The sequence below is a fragment of the Indicator indicator genome, chromosome 3 (genome assembly GCF_027791375.1).
Source record: "Indicator indicator isolate 239-I01 chromosome 3, UM_Iind_1.1, whole genome shotgun sequence".
NCBI lineage: Eukaryota > Metazoa > Chordata > Aves > Piciformes > Indicatoridae > Indicator > Indicator indicator.
In genome coordinates this window covers 50,351,045-50,366,720 of record NC_072012.1, presented here as the reverse complement: position 1 = coordinate 50,366,720, position 15,676 = coordinate 50,351,045, and the positions used below count along the sequence as shown (strand labels likewise).

General features: G+C 47.7%; 1 protein-coding gene across 1 annotated transcript in view; it reads right to left on the bottom strand.

Moving 5' to 3' along the window:
• TPH2 (tryptophan hydroxylase 2) overlaps window positions 1–15,676 on the bottom strand; it is a 65,990-nt gene that overhangs the window by 19,591 nt on the left and 30,723 nt on the right. Inside the window, exon 8 of the mRNA XM_054399546.1 lies at window positions 12,755–12,881. Within this exon, the coding sequence (XP_054255521.1) occupies window positions 12,755–12,881 (127 nt within the window). The remainder of the gene's footprint in view (window positions 1–12,754; window positions 12,882–15,676) is intronic.

Below are 15,676 nucleotides of genomic sequence, written 5' to 3'. Positions count from 1 at the left end.
AATAATGCACTACTTCTTCACAGTCATATCCATTTCAAATTTATTCTTGAGGAGCAAGAAAAGGTAGAGCTTCATGCCAAAACAAACCCAACACCATCCACACTCACTTTCTAAGCATTAAATAAACAAATAAACTTCTTGCATCTGTTTACTGACAACTCATTTAATGGCTCAGACTTGTTTTCAAACATCACAGTTTCCTACAGCAACATTGCATTGAAAGTCAATGTTCTTTTAATCGCATAAATGCAAAGGGACTCCCAAAAGCTTTTGTGGCTCTTAATGCATCTCCTTAACCTGCCTTGAAAAAAGAAACAACCCAAAAAAAAGATAGGCATCAGCACAAAAGTTCTATTCATGTCAAGCTGACAGACAGATCAAAGGAAAGTAGCTCAGGGAATTTCAAATATCTATTAATTTTGCTACTAAAAATACAACCAAATGGAAGATGTTTTTCAGAGCCCCAAACAAAATCTTTTTCAAGGATAGTTGAGCATCTCCTTGAGTAACTCCCCAACACTAAGCAGTGAGGGCATGCAAAATCAATCTATCACAACCACAGAGGAGGCAACTGAGTCACCAGTGAGTTACCTGCCAGCAGTCTGCAAGCACCAAGCAAACCACATGAGCATGTACTCAGCAAGGTGCGAAAAGGTGCATAGAGCAAGTATCTGGGAACACAGAGAGCACAGGTCCTCACTCTACAAAATGCAAGTGTCCAGGGAAGGGCCAGGAGGATGATCAGAGGGCTGCAGCTCCTCTGTTGTGAGGACAGACTGAGAGAGTTGGGGCTGTTCAGTCTGGAGAGGAGAAGGCTTCGAGGAGACCTCCTTGTGGGTTACCTGGCAGATCCCAGCCAGAGAACTGGGTAGCTTCGTTCAGTGAGCTTCCACCAAGGGAACCTCACCTACACTCTCTGAAACCTTTTAGGCACAGCACTCCTCAGCTGCTCTGGCTCCATGGGAAGCATGGACAAAGCCAAGTCCCCCACCTGTGCATCCACATCACTGACATTCCCTCAGTCCTAAGTGAGACCAATAGCACAGCTGAAATGAGTTGCCACATGCTAAACTCCTTCCCTTCCCACCACACCTGTGTGCTGCTTTTGGAAGAGCTTCACATCTTATCCAAAAGACTCAAATCATTACCCCTTAGGTTACAGACTCAAGTATGTAAACCCACAGCACAGAAAAGGCAAGGAGCTTGTACAGTCAGCAGGTCTGGAGTGGACATGAATATGCTTTATGAGTGATTTTCACAGGGGCATGCTATGACCAAAGCAAAGGCCATGCAGCAGTATCAGTATGGATGATATCTACACAGAGCCTAGGATTATCTCTTTCCTTTGACATACCTGGGAAAACACAGGGGTAGTCAGGAACAGCAACAGCAATAATTCCAACCTTTTCCTTTGCTGATTTATACACAGACACACACCCCCATTAGCTTTATTTAAACTTTTATTACTCTCACTTCTCTGCTTGCTTTGTAGTTGTTACCCAAAATGACTGTGCAATGAGCAGCTGCTCACTGGAAGCTTATTGCAGAATGGTCTGGGTTGGAAGGGACCTCCAAAGCTCATCCAGTCCAACCCCCTCGGCAGTCAGCAGGGACATCCCCAACGAGATCAGGTTGCCCAGAGCCCTGGCCAGCCTCACCTTGAATATCTCCAAGGAAGGAGCCTCAACCACCTCCCTGGGCAACCTGTTCCAGTGTTCCACCAGCCTCATGGTGCAGAACTTGTTCCTCACATCCAATCTAAATCTGCTCTGCTGTTATGTTGGGTTCAGCTCCCTATGTTCTAACAAAGGACACTCAATGTTTTTCTGCTAACACCTTTCCTACTCTAGGTCAAAAGAGAAAACAAACATGGAAAAAAAACCTCTCTAAAAATTCATAAACTCCTTTCCACCTATTCCTCAGCCTCTCCTAACCAGATCCAACCCTGAAATGGCAGAGGCCTGCACTCCTAAATGCCACAAATTCCCCCTAAGCTCTTTTTTAGGAACCTCAACTTCATTACTGTTATAGCAGAGCACATGCTCAGAGTGAGAGCTATTGAGCTACCAGCAAAGATTACTACTGCAGAATCTGCAATTTCTTAATGAAAATGAAGCTGCTACTGAAAATAAACAAGCATAATTAGAAAGGCAGTGCTGTGTGAAATTTGCACCATTCTCTTGTTAACCTAGGTGTCAAAATGTATTACTTGTGTGCATATAAATTTGCATTTGCAGCTCAGTAACCTCAGAGATTATGATCTAACCACTTTTGGAGACATAATGCTACAAGAAATAACAACAAACCCAGTATATGGCTGTAATTTGTTATTTTATTAGAGGCTTTTTCTTGAGTGTTTCTAACTGCTTAAGGCTTGATCTTCATAAATTGCATCCTGTCTGAAAGGAGTTAAATGATTTCTATAGCAAAATTTCTAATTTCTTCCCTGCTCCCAATTAAATCAACTCAGTTCTCTCTTGCATCTATCCTCCTCACCACAGGGCTGGGCCCAAGCATATAATCAGACAAGCCTGCTGGAGAATGACTCTAGTTCCAGTTATTTATGAGTGCAAAATTTTGTCTGTCAGGGCAACCTGAGGTCCTCTCAAGAAGCAGGTCAGTGCCTGCTACAGTTTGAAGGGGGAACTCCAGCCTAGTCCCTGACTGCAAAGGCTGAAAGTAAAATCAATGACCATTGGATGCAAAAGGAAAATAGTGCTAAGGTCTATGGAATTCATTGGCTTGCTAATGGGAATGGAGACCAGAGGCAGAAACAGTTCTCTCTCTCTTTTTTTCTTCTCCTGTCACTTCTGCTTGCAGCTTTTCTCTCTCCCTCTCTCCTGTGGCCTTGCCAGGGGATCTCTGTTTTGACTACTGATGTACCAGGAAGGAGGAAGGGAGTAGGGGAGGAGGTGAACAGTCTCCTGGATCCATCCAGAGGGCCTCTGAGGAGTTTCTGTGTTGTTTATAGATTGTAAATATCTCTATATTGTACATCTATTGTGTATTCTGTACATATCCATTGCATTTCATATCTCAAGATTGTAGTTTGCTTGTAAATAGAGCTTCATTTGCTTCCACCCCAAACTGAGCTGGGCTGGCAATTTTATTTTGAGGGTAGCTCTCCAAATTAGCTGGGAGGTAATTTCAGCCCACTATAGCCACCTAACCAACCAGGCATCCTCATAACAACAGGGGAGCCCTCTTTCTCATTCTTAACTTTGACTGACACAGTACACAGCAGGAACACTCAATTCCCAGGTGTAACACATCCTATGTTGACCACCTGAGCCCAGAGGCCAGATAATGCAGGATGCTTGCATTTTAAAATATTTTGTAAAGCAGCTTTTTATACCACCCCTCTACAAAGGAAAAACCACCACAACCCCAACACCAGCAGGCCAGCCCCTCTCACTGCAGTGCCTGACACACCATTTCTCCTCCACCTAAATTACTTCTCCCATCCTCTCACAAGATTTGCAGCACAGAATTACCCCTACCTACCTTCTGCTGATCACAGAAACACTCAGGTTGGCAAAGCCCCTCAGGAGCACCAAGGCCAACCCACAACCCTGCTCTACAAGGCTCACCCCTAAACCACAGCCCCAAGCACCACAGCCAAACCACCTTCAAACACAGCCAGGCTTGGGGACTCCACCACCTCCCTGCCCACCACATTCCAGTCCCTCACCACTCTTGCCCTCAAAAAAGGTTTCCTACTGTCCAGTCTAAACCTACTCAGTGGCAGCTTGAGGCCATTGCCTCTTCTTCTATCACTAATGACCTGGGAGAAGAGACCAGCACCAACCTCTCCACAACCTCCTTTCAGGGAGTTGTAGAGAGCCAGGAGGTCTCCCCTCAGCCTCCTCTCTTTCACACTAACCATCCCCAGCTCCTTCAGTCTCTCTTCATCAGATTTCTTCTCCAGGCCCTTCACAGCTTCCTTGCCCTCCTCTGCCCTGGCCCCAGCACCTCCACATCTCTCTTGGATTGAAGTGCCCCAAACTGGACACCATACTTCAAGGTATGGCCTCCCCAGCGCTGAGTACAAGATAAGAAACTGTGCAAGGGACCTGTAGCCTTGAGCAAAATGCTGCTTGCTGAAGATGGATTCATTAAATCCTTTTCCCTTCTGCATGCATTTCATTTCTCCCATCCCTAAGCAGCAACCTATGTCAGCTCCACAACATTGGGTCCACTCTTGCTGACACATAAAAGGCTCCCACTTCCAAGCACATCCCAAACTAGCTGAACTGCACAGTGCTGCTCTTAACCAAAGCTTGCATTGGGGTTTGAACTGCTTGTTCACTCTCTTTTCCACTTCTAACTGGAAAGGTGGAAAGGATTCAGGGAAGGAAGAATATGCTCAAAGTTACAGAGCATCCTCCACATGATGTGTAACTAAACAAACTATTGCTGCTCAATCCAGAAAATGAGAGAGCTGAGGAAAAACACCCAAAACAATTCTGTAAAGCCATGATGGCACAAAGTGTGCAGGGTTGGTATGATCATGCTCTCTTCAAACACCAAAGAGCTGGCAGGAAGCAGGTTAAAAGCAACAGAAGGACATAGTTAGCCAGACAGTGAACAGTTGAGTCATGGAGCTCTTTGTCAAAGTTACTGCAGGTACTAAAAAATTTATGTCTTCAAAGATAAGCAGCTGTCTCTGCACAAATCTAAAGTAATCACATTCAGCTCAAGGGTTTGGGGAGTTTCTGAGAGGTCAGACACATGGAAAACATTTGACAGGAATCAGATATGCTCATCCTGTTCTTTCTTACATCCCTCTTAAGCAATGATTTACAGCTGCACCTGGGCACCAAGCACCAGCCATGTGGCCTCACCACTACAGCAATTCCTACAGATCCAAGCATGGATTCAGACTCTCTCCAAGCCTTGAGCAAAGGCATCAACAAACTGTCACGATTCCTGCAGAGAACATTGAGCATTTGCTCCTGTATCAGAAACTCAACTCTTCAAGTTTTCCCTATAGTGACTTCTCTGGACTGATAGCTTATTTTTATGTAATACAGAGTCATTCAGTTCTGAGCTAAAAACCTAATTAGAGAGGGCTGCTGAGAGTTTTGCTCTTGTGCCATCAATCTCTGCTGTGATGACCATGGAAACACACTGCAGGGAAACACTGCAGGATTCTATAATATTAAATATTGATCCCTAGAATCTACAAGTTGTTTTCCCCTTCAGTCCTGGTCTGTGATGTATGTATCTGTTTGCTTACATCTGCTGTAGAGAGGACTTGACAGCAGTGCTTCAGCTGCTTTATCAGAAAGTATCACCAAAAGAATACCCTTAACAAAAATTACCTGTTACTAATTCCTTTAGGACAATTCTTGAAGCTCATGAATTAGGACCTGCTTTTAAAGCAGGAGTCAGTGAGCCCAGCAACACCTTACCAATCCATCAGAAAGTTATCCTTCTCTCCTCATTCAAAAAGACCTCTATGATTTTGTAACCACAGGATGTTAGGGGTTGGAAGGGACCTCTGCAGATCTTCCAAGCCCCCTGCCAGAGCAGGAGCACAGAATCCAGCACAGGGCACACAGGAACACATCCAGACAGGGCTGCAAAGGCTCCACAGAAGGAGACTCCACAACCTCTCTGGGCAGCCTGTTCCAGGGCTCTGGGACCCTCACAGTCAAGAAGTTCCTCCTCATGTTGAGGTGGAACCTCCTGTGCTGTAGTTTCCATCCATTGCTCCTTGTCCTATCCCAGGGCACAAGTGAGCAGAGGCTGTCCCTGTCCCTTCCTTCCTGACCCCCAGCCCTCAGCTATTGAGAGACATTGATCAGATCCCTCTCAGTCTTCTCCTCTCCACACTAAGCAGCCCCAGGGCTCTCAGTCTCTCCTCATCAGGCAGGGCTCCAGTCCCTCATTGATTAAGAAATTCTCAGGGTTTCCTCAGCTTTCTCTTCTGCTTCTTGTGTCGGTTTCAGGTTCTGCACTTGGGCAATGTTCAAACACCTCCACATGTGGTTCTTTGCCTGGTCAAAGCCAGGAACATAGCCCAGGCCATCTGCTGGTGAGCAGTACCAGCCACAGCATTTTCAGTCTCATGATGTGGCAGGACAATGCCTGGCTTCAGGGACCCATCACACCTGAGTTCAGCTCTGTACTTCTGGCTTTTCCCCTGGCAATCAGTTCATCTTCCCTAAGTGACACACATCCAAACCAGAGTCACTTTGCATCTCTCCCATAAGGCTGTCAAAATGTACTCAAGCAGTTGTTAAATCAGATTCATTCCCAGCTCTGCATGCTGCAGCTCCTTTATTCACTAACTACAGCTGCAGCTGGAAGCAGCTTCTTTGCAAGAACCTTCACCATCACTGAATCACAGAAACATTCAGGTGGGAAAAGCCCCTCAGGATCACCAAGGCCAACCCACAACCCTACTCTACAAGGCTCACCCCTAAACCACAGCCCCAAGCACCACAGCCAAACCACCTTCAAACACAGCCAGGCTTGGGCACTCCACCACCTCCCTGCCCACCACCTCCCTGACCACTCTTGCCCTGAGGGTCTTTTCCAACCTGAATGTTTCTGTGACTTTGTGATTCTGCTTGATTTCTACTGTTCCATGCTCTTAAATCACCAAAACAAATATTGTCAAGAAAGATCAAAAGGTGACAGTTTTACAGTGCTGGAGACCTGAAAGTTTAAACATAACTTCCAATAAGAAATTATTGGGAAGGGGGAAAAAAAAACAGTGCTACAAACTACATCCAAATGACTTAATCCTTGGGTGGAACAGGCTGCCCAGGGGGGTTGTGGAGTCTCCCTCTCTGGAGATATTCAAAACCCACCTGGCTGTGTTCCTGTGTGATCTGCTCTAGGTCCTCCTGCTCTGGCAGGGGGTTGGACTGGATGAGTTTTCCAGGTCCCTTCCAGCCCCTAACATTCTGTGACTCTGTGAAAGATTTGGTGCTAAACTGCACACAAAGACACTCTGCTAACCTCTTTTCTGAGCCCCACCAGTCAAGGAGCCCCACTTCACAGACACCAACACATCCTATACACACTGCATCACCAAGGGGCAAACTGAGCTGCACTCAAACAAGCCAACAAGATCTGGGAGGCATTTCTGCCATCAGTAAGAGTGACAGACTCCTGCTTACAATTTGCAGCTGCACAAATAGAGAGGCTTTCTGGCTCCCAAGTACACGGATCACAGGGGAATGCTGAAATGTCAACCAAGGTTGTGTTTTTTGGTACAATTTTCCTGACAAAACTCTTACCTCCTGTGCTATTAAAGGTGCTGTAAGTGATATATAAATTAGTTGGAACACCTCATGTCAAGTTGTCCCTACAGCTTATGGTTTGACAGGTCAGCAGGAAAGGCAGCCTTCGTTTCTTTCTGTATTGTGTGGAAGGAAAAAGACCAAGCATGCTTGGAAAAAAAAAATCACCTTACAAGTGTTTTGAGCAAGTCAGAGCAGCACAAGCCATTAGTGGTGATGAGGATAATAATAATTAGCACCTAGACATGCACAGCCAATGCCGGATTTCTTCAACCAGCAACTGCATTACACCATACTCTAAGCAAAGAAGTGGGATGAGAAAACAGTTTGGGTTGTTTCAGTAATGTAGCTCTCAGCCTGTTTTGGTTTGTGTGTATGTATCGCAGTCTCACAGTACATCAGAGGTTGGAAGGGATCTCCAGAGATCATCCAGTCCAATCCCCCTGCCAGAGCAGCAGCACCCAGGGGAGTCCCCACAGGAATGCATCCAGGTGGGGTTGGAAAGTCTCCAGAGAAGGAGACTCCACAACCTCTCTGGGCAGCCTGCTCCAGGGCTCTCTCACCCTCACTCAAAAGAAGTTTCTCCTCATGTTCAGCTGAAACCTTCTCTGTTCAAGGTTGTCTCCATTGCTCCTTGGCTTATTGCTGTGCACCACCCAAAAGAGCCTGGCCCCCTCCACTTGACCCCCACCCCTCAGCTATTGACAGACATTGATCAGATCCCTCTCAGCCTTCTCTTCTCCACACTAAACAGCCCCAGGGCTCTCAGCCTCTCTTCACAGGGGAGATGCTCAAGTCCCCTAAGCATTCTCCTGCCTCTCCCTTGGACTCTCTCCAGCAGGTCTCTGTCTCTTTTGAACTGGGGAGCCCCAAACTGGACACAGGATTGCAGCTGTGGTCTGAGCAGGGCAGAGCAGAGGGGGAGCAGAACCTCCCCAGCCCTGCTGGCCACACTTTTCTTGCTGCACCCCAGGATCCCATTGGCTCTCTTGCCCTCAAGGGCACATTGCTGTCCCATGCAGAACTTGCTGCCCACCAGCACTCCAAGGTCTTTCTCCATGGAGCTGCTTTCCAGCAGGGCAGCCTCTAACCTGTCCTGGTGCCTGCTGTTATTCCTCCCCAGATGCAGGACCCTGCCCTTGTCCTTATTGACCTCCATGAGGTTTGCCTGCAGCCAGCTCTCATCCTGCCCAGCTCTGGTTGGATGGCAGCACAGCCTGAGGGGTGTCAGCCACCACCCCCTCCTCCAGTTTGGTGTCATCAGGAACTTGCTGAGGGTACTCTCAATGCCCTCAGCCAGGTCCTTGATAAAGATACTGAACAAAACTCTGTCCAGTGCTGATCCCTGGGCAACACCACTGGCCACAGATCTCCAAGGTGACTCTGCACCACTGATGACAACCCTCTGAGCTCTGCTGTCAAGCCTCTTTCTGTGTCTTTCCTCTTTCTGATTCTCCTGTAACACTATAAATGAAATGGCACCTCTCAAAAAAAAACCATCAACCAAAAAACCCAACCACTGCCAAGATAGTCTTCTGGCTCTTTCAGTATTCCAGTCTGCTGGTAAGAATGATTAAGTTTTAAAAGGAGCAGAAATTATTCCTTTCTCCTCATCCCCACCTGACTGCCAGAATCAAAGAGGGTGACAGCAGCTCACATCCTTCTTTTCATCCCTCTTCCCCTGCAGCTGTCCTTCTCCCCCCAGCAGGCCAGCACCAAGGTCTCTGCAATGCTCTCCCATTTAATCCTCCTCTCAGTGGGGCTGCCCAGATGTGACTAATTGCAATTTAGCAAACACTTCAGGTCTGCCCAGGGACCAGGCTCCAGCTTGCTCTACATCAACTGTGTCAGCTCTGCAGGGACAGGCCCACCATTTCCTTTGCAGCTCAGGACTGCTGGGGCACAAAATGCAGATCTATCAAGGCCAATACCCAGTGGCTTTTGAGAGCAGAATGGAGTAGGAGATTACAAAATCACTTGCAATGATTCTCCCCTTTCTGGAGTGAACTCCTAAGAGGTGTTTTCCTCTCTTCCCAAAGCCATTGTCCTACCTGCAAGGGCTCAGCTGTTCTTGTCACTGTCTTTTGAAATAGGTCACACTGATGGCAAGCTGGGTTGGGCAGCTGGCCTCCAGCTCATTAATATGCATGTTCTGCTCCTTCTTCATTTGTTTCTCTCTTTACTTGGAGGTTGCCTCACTGGAACCTGCACTGCTTTCCTCTGGTAAGGCTCTTGGCTGGCATTTCTCAGCTCGCTGTGCCTCTGCTTTTTATCTAGGATGGAAATGGGCCTGAATGTTGCAAAAGTCACTTAATGGCACCTCAGGTGACATTTGGTGCCCAGCTGAATTAATTTCTTGGCCTCTTTACTCTCCATTCTGAGAGATGGTCTTTCTACTTGCTCTCAAGTTGACTCTTTACATGGCAAATTTTAGGGCAAGTAAGGTCTCTAATTGTCAAGCACCTTCCCCAGGGGCTCCAGCCCCTCACTGTGCTTCAACAAAAAAACAACACCACCTGGCTTACCCTGAAGTCTCTCTCTAAATGCCTCTTCCACCTGAAAGAGCTATTTCCAGCACGGGAGGAGAAATGGGCTTTGACTCAGATATCAAAACCTCAGTGTGGTAAGGGAAAGTGATTCAGCTGTCTTCCTTTATTTTTGGCTCTGTGATTCAGGAGCAGCTCATTGTGCAGATGACAGAGTCAGTCATAACTGGGAACTTCTGTCAGGAGGGGGAGGAGTACAAGCATTTATAGAATATTCAGAGGTCACTTCATATTAATGTCTGGCCCCAAACAGACCAGTTCCAACACTGTCCTCTGTAACAGGCCCATGTCATTTAAGGTTACTTTGGAGTGAAAGTCCAGGCCACACCATCTTCCTCAAAGTGCCTAGAGGGACAGACAGTGTCTCTGGAAGCTGCAAGTCCTGGCTAGGTACCTCTGCTTTCTACTAAGTCCATCCCTAGCAAATGCGCAAAGGGTCACACTACTTCCAAACAACATTTTTAACTCAGCAGACATCCATTAGAAAAAACAAGGAACATGCCCTGGAGAAGCTTTGAAGACAGAACAAGAGGACACAGTATCAAGCTGCACCAGGGGAGGTTTAGGCTGGATGTGAGGAAGAAATTCTTCCCAGACAGAGAGATTTGCCATTGGAATGTGCTGCCCAGGTTGCTGGTGGAGTCACCCTGCCTGGAAGTGTTTAAAAACAGCCTGCATGTGGTTTAGTTAATTGGATGGTGTTGGGTGATAGGTTGCACTGGATGATCTCTGAGGTCTTTTCCAACCTGGTTAACTCTGTGATTCTGCAATTCTTCTGCTGGTTCTCACAGAATTTTTCATGAGGTGCAGTATATAAAGAGGGGAGTTGTTTTGTAATGCAACATCCTTTGTGGAATCATTCCCAGCGTCAGTTTTAACAGGGGAACCACACAGCAAGTTAAAACAGCTGAACACAGCTGTACAGCCAAGGTGGCTAACCCACAGCATGATGCAAAGGGCTGCTGCACACAAGTGATTTGGAAACAGCAATACAGGAAGGCTCCACTTGGGTGGTCAGTAGCATCTGACACCTTCAACACAGAAACCCTTGCAGATGTTGTGAACACACTGTGGGCTGTGGGTGGGAGGTGATTCTCCCCCTCTGTTCTGCCCTGGTGAGACTCCACCTGGAGCACTGTGTCCAGTTCTGGAGCCTCTATTGCAAGAAGGATCTGGAGGTGCTGGAAGGCATCCAGAGAAGGGCCGTGAGGATGAGCAGAGGGCTGGAGCTGCTCTGCTATAAGGACAGACTGAGAGAGTTGGGGTTGTGCAGTCTGGAGAAGAGAAGGCTCTGAGGAGACCTTCTTGTGGCCTTCCAGTATCTGAAGGGGGCTACAAGAAAGCTGGGGAGGGACTTTTGAGGGTATCAGGGAGTGATAGGACTGGGGGGAATGGATCCAAGCTAGAGGAGGGGAGATTGAGACTAGACCTTAGGAAGAAGTTGTTCCCCATAAGGGTGGTGAGAGACTGGCACAGGTTGCCCAGGGAGGTGGTGGAAGCCTCATCCCTGGAGGTTTTTGCAGCCAGGCTGGATGTGGCTGTGAGCAACCTGCTGCAGTGTGAGGTGTCCCTGCCCATGGCAGGGGGGTTGGAACTGGATGATCCTTGAGGTCGTTTCCAACCCTGACAATTCTGATTCTATGACTGGCATGTGCCTCAGTTTATGTAAGACAGAACTCATCTCACACCTACTGCCTGAGGCACTTGGCCTGGGTCTAGCCCTGCAGCTGCACAGCTTTGGCTTAGTCATTACACATTCTGCAGCAGGAGCTGTAGCAGGGATGTGACACCACCTCAAAATCCCTAAGACTGCAGTACAGGGAACGGCTGCAAAAGCAGAGCAGGGAGTACAGAAACAGCCACACAGAGAGCCAAAGTGGCCTCCTGTGGAGGAGTTAACAGTGTAGAGCAGAGAGCACACACAAAAATGGGGGGGTGGGTTTGGGTTTATTTTCCCCAAGTTACATTGCTTGCTTGTTTTCACACCTTCAAGTATATAAACTCCATCTCTGTGAGGGTCCCAGAGCCTTGGAACAGGCTGCCCAGAGAGGTTGTGGAGTCTCCTTCTCTGGAGCCTTTCCAGCCCTGTCTGGATGTGTTCCTGTGTGACCTGTGCTGGATTCTCTGGTCCTGCTCTGGCAGGGGGTTTGGACTGGAAGACCTCCAGAGGTCCCTTCCAACCCCTAACATCCTGGGATCTGTGATCTCAGCTAGCCCTCAAAACTGGTGGTTATTGCATGTAAAAAGTAAAAGTGACTACCTGAAGAGCAGGCTGTTCAGCTTTGCTCTTTGTGGTAGTTTTAGGCTGTGCCTAGAAAATTTTCCACAGATCTTGAACTGAAAGTGAGAGAATGTAAATAAACCACTCTTGGATGTAAAAGGGAAAATAATGCTAGGGTCTAAACATTCCCCTTGGTCTGATTACCAACATCAAGTTAGGTGTGTACACTAACTCTTTCTCTTTTGGGCTTCTCTGCTCTAGTTGGTTGCTTCTGCTGACCTTGGCTGTGTTCCTGTGTTGTGACTAAGTGCTAACAGCTGCTCTCTGCTCTTCTTTTACCTTGTACAGGGGGGAAGGGAGCAGGGAGGGGGAAGCTGTTGGTAACCCCCTGGTTTTGTCCAGGAGGGTTCTTGTGTTGTTCCTACACTGTAAATATATGTAAATATTGTATATTTTGTTCATATTCATTGCATTCCACATTTCTAGACTGTAGTTCTGCTTGTAAATGCAGCTTCATTTGCTTTCCAGCTGAGCTGGTCTGCAAGTTTTATGTTGGGCCGGGGGGGGCATAATTTCAACAACTGGAAAATACCAAAAGCTCTGTGATTGTCACATCACAGTCATTTGCCACCTAAGAATGCAGTCAGCTCCAAGGAGACAAAGCACATCCCTTCCTCAGGCAAAGAGGAGGACAGGTGGGAGAGCATGCCACAAAAAAGAGGCTGACTCACAGTGGCTAATTTCTGAACGTCTTCATCAGATGCTCCCAGGGAAGCAAGTCCTATCTCCTGTGAAAACTGTGCAAACTTGGGATCAGCAAGCAGGGGCACGTGTCCCAAGAGTTCATGGCATGTGTCCCTAAGGGAATGAAACAAAGAGGAAAAATAAACAAGAGTAATGACAGAAATCTATGCCATCATCTTGCCATAATTAATTGAAGTCATTTCACAGGGGTCATAGAATCACAGAATCAGCCAGGTTGGAAAAGACCTCAGAGATCATCAAGTCCAACCTTTACCGATTACCTAACACCTCCTGACAACTAAACCCTGGCTCCAAGTGCCACATCCAATCTCTTTTTTAACACCTCCAGGGATTGTGACTCCACCCCCCCCCCCCCCCGGACAGCACATCCCAATGGCAAATTACTCTTTCTGGGAAGAAATTTCTCCCCACTTTGAGCCTCAGGCTATGCATAGCTTGAGACTGTGTCCTCTTGTCCTGTTGCTGGTTGCCTGTGAGAAGAGACCAACCCCACCTGTTTACAACCTCCCTTCAGGTGCTTGTAGAGAGTCTCACCTCTGCTTTGAAAAGTCTCACCATAAAACATGTTTTCTACTGTGCAGAGTTTTTCCCTGTGCATGGATCTGTAGGGACAGACATCTTTGCTTCTGTTAAGTGACACAAGCTCTCCTGCTCTGTGATTTCCACATCATTTCCAGACTGAGTGGAAGGGCCTGATCACTGCTGTCTTTCAGGCTCAGTACCAGAATGCCTGAACTGCCCAAAGGAAAGCCACATGTCCCACAAGTGCAGGCTCCAGCATTTCTCTCCACACAAAATCAGGCTGGCAATCCAACACACTCCCCCTGGCTGTTTTCCATACCCCAGTACAGCTCCACAACCACACATTTTGCCACTTGCCACTAGAAATTCAGGGCAATATTTACAACACAGAGCCACCAAGCTGCTGCAGGCAGTGGAACATCTCCCTTGTGAGGACAGGCTGAGGGAGCTGAGGGCTCTGGAGCTTGGAGCAGAGGAGCCTGAAGGCTGCCCTCACTCATGTTTATGAAGATGTGAAGGGTGAGAGTCAGGAGGACAGAGCCAGGCTCTGCTCAGTGAAGTCCAATGACAGGACAAGGGGCAATGGGGGCAAGCTGGAGCAGAGGAGGTTCCATGTGAACATAAGGAGAAACTTTTTCACTGCGAGGGTCACAGAGCCCTGGAGCAGGCTGCCAGAGAGGTTGTTCTGTGAAGGTATTCCAAACCTGTCTGTCTGTGTTCCCATGTGATCTGCTCTGGGTGCTCCTGCTCTGGCAGGGGGGTTGGCCTGGATGAGCTTTGGAGGTCCCTTCCAGCCCCTAACATTCTGAGAGTGTGACAATTTCTCATTTAGTGCTGAGCTCCTAACACAATTCCTGGGCACCCTGGGACACAGTCCACTTTTCACCAAGCAGATTTCAGCAAAAGCAGAGGAACTCAAACCTGTTCCAAGAAAAGTGATGTCCACACCTGTAAGTGCACAGCTAGTCAGGACAAAGTGCAGAGCTAAGTGTTCAGAGAGCTGCCCAGCAGCCTAACAGAAGTGCACATGCAGCAGCCACAAAAGCTCTCAAACAATTCTGGAAGTTTTGGTGCATTTGCTGAGGGAAAATAATGGACTTGGTAGTAAAGTTCACTTTAAAAATCGAATCTGACATTTCCTTTGCTTTTGTCTCTTCAAAGACATTTCTCTCTCTTTTTTCCCCTTTTTTTTTCCTTTTCCTAAGCTGTAAACAAATGTTTGAAAGGCAAGGAGAAAACATCGAGTTTTCTGCCTTCTATCCAAAATCATCCAATTTGTCTTTTATACTATTTTTGTTTGAAAAGACACAGAACCTGGCACTTCAGATAAATCATGAGGAGAAAAACAACACTCTGGGTAATTTCAAGTCTTCTTACTCAGTACTCTGCACCCAGAAGCCTGCACCAACTGTGTCTAGGTAGATCACAGCAGCTAGCAGTTTCTGAAGGCATGCAAATGAAGGTTAGCATTTTTGGCATTCCTCATTTGCCTGACCAAAAGCTGATCAAATACAGCCCCAGTGGAGGGTTACATCCAAGTCTCTCTCTCAGCCCTGACAGCCTCACTGACAGATGCTCAGCAACATCAACACTTTTTGGTGAGCCACAGAATCATAGAATTGTCAGGGCTGCAAAGGACCTCAAGGCTCAGCCAGTTCCAAACCCCCTGCCATGGGCAGGGACACCTCACACTACAGCAGGTTGCTCACAGCCACATCCAGCCTGGCTGCAAAAACCTCCAGGGATGAGGCTTCCACCACCTCCCTGGGCAACCTGTGCCAGTGTCTCACCACCCTCATGGGGAAGAACTTCTTCCTAACATCCAATCTGAATCTCCCCACTTCTAGTTTTGCTCCATTCCCCCCAGTCCTATCACTTCCTGACACCCTAAAAAGTCCCTCCCCAGCTTTCCTGTAGCCCCCTTCAGATACTGGAAGGCCACAAGAAGGTCTCCTGGGAGCCTTCTCTTCTCCGGACTGCACAACCCCAACTGCACAACTCTCAGTCTGTCCTCACAGCAGAGGAGCTCCAGCTCTCTGATCATCCCAGGGGCCCTTCTCTGGACACCTTCCAGCATCTTCAGATCTTTCCTGTAACAGGGGCTCCAGAACTGGACACAGAGCTCCAGGTGTGGTCTCAGCAGAGTGGAGCAGAGGGGGAGAATCCCCTCCCTGGCCCTGCTGGCCACACTTCTCTTGCTGCAGCCCAGGCTCTGCTTGGCTCTCTGGGCTGCAAGTGCTCACTGCTGGCTCATGTTGAGCTTCTCATCCCCCAGCACCCCCAAGGCCTTTTCTGAAATGGTGCAGGACAAGTTGGAGCCAATTTCATATCAAAGAAATTCATTCAACAGTACAAAGTCATTAACA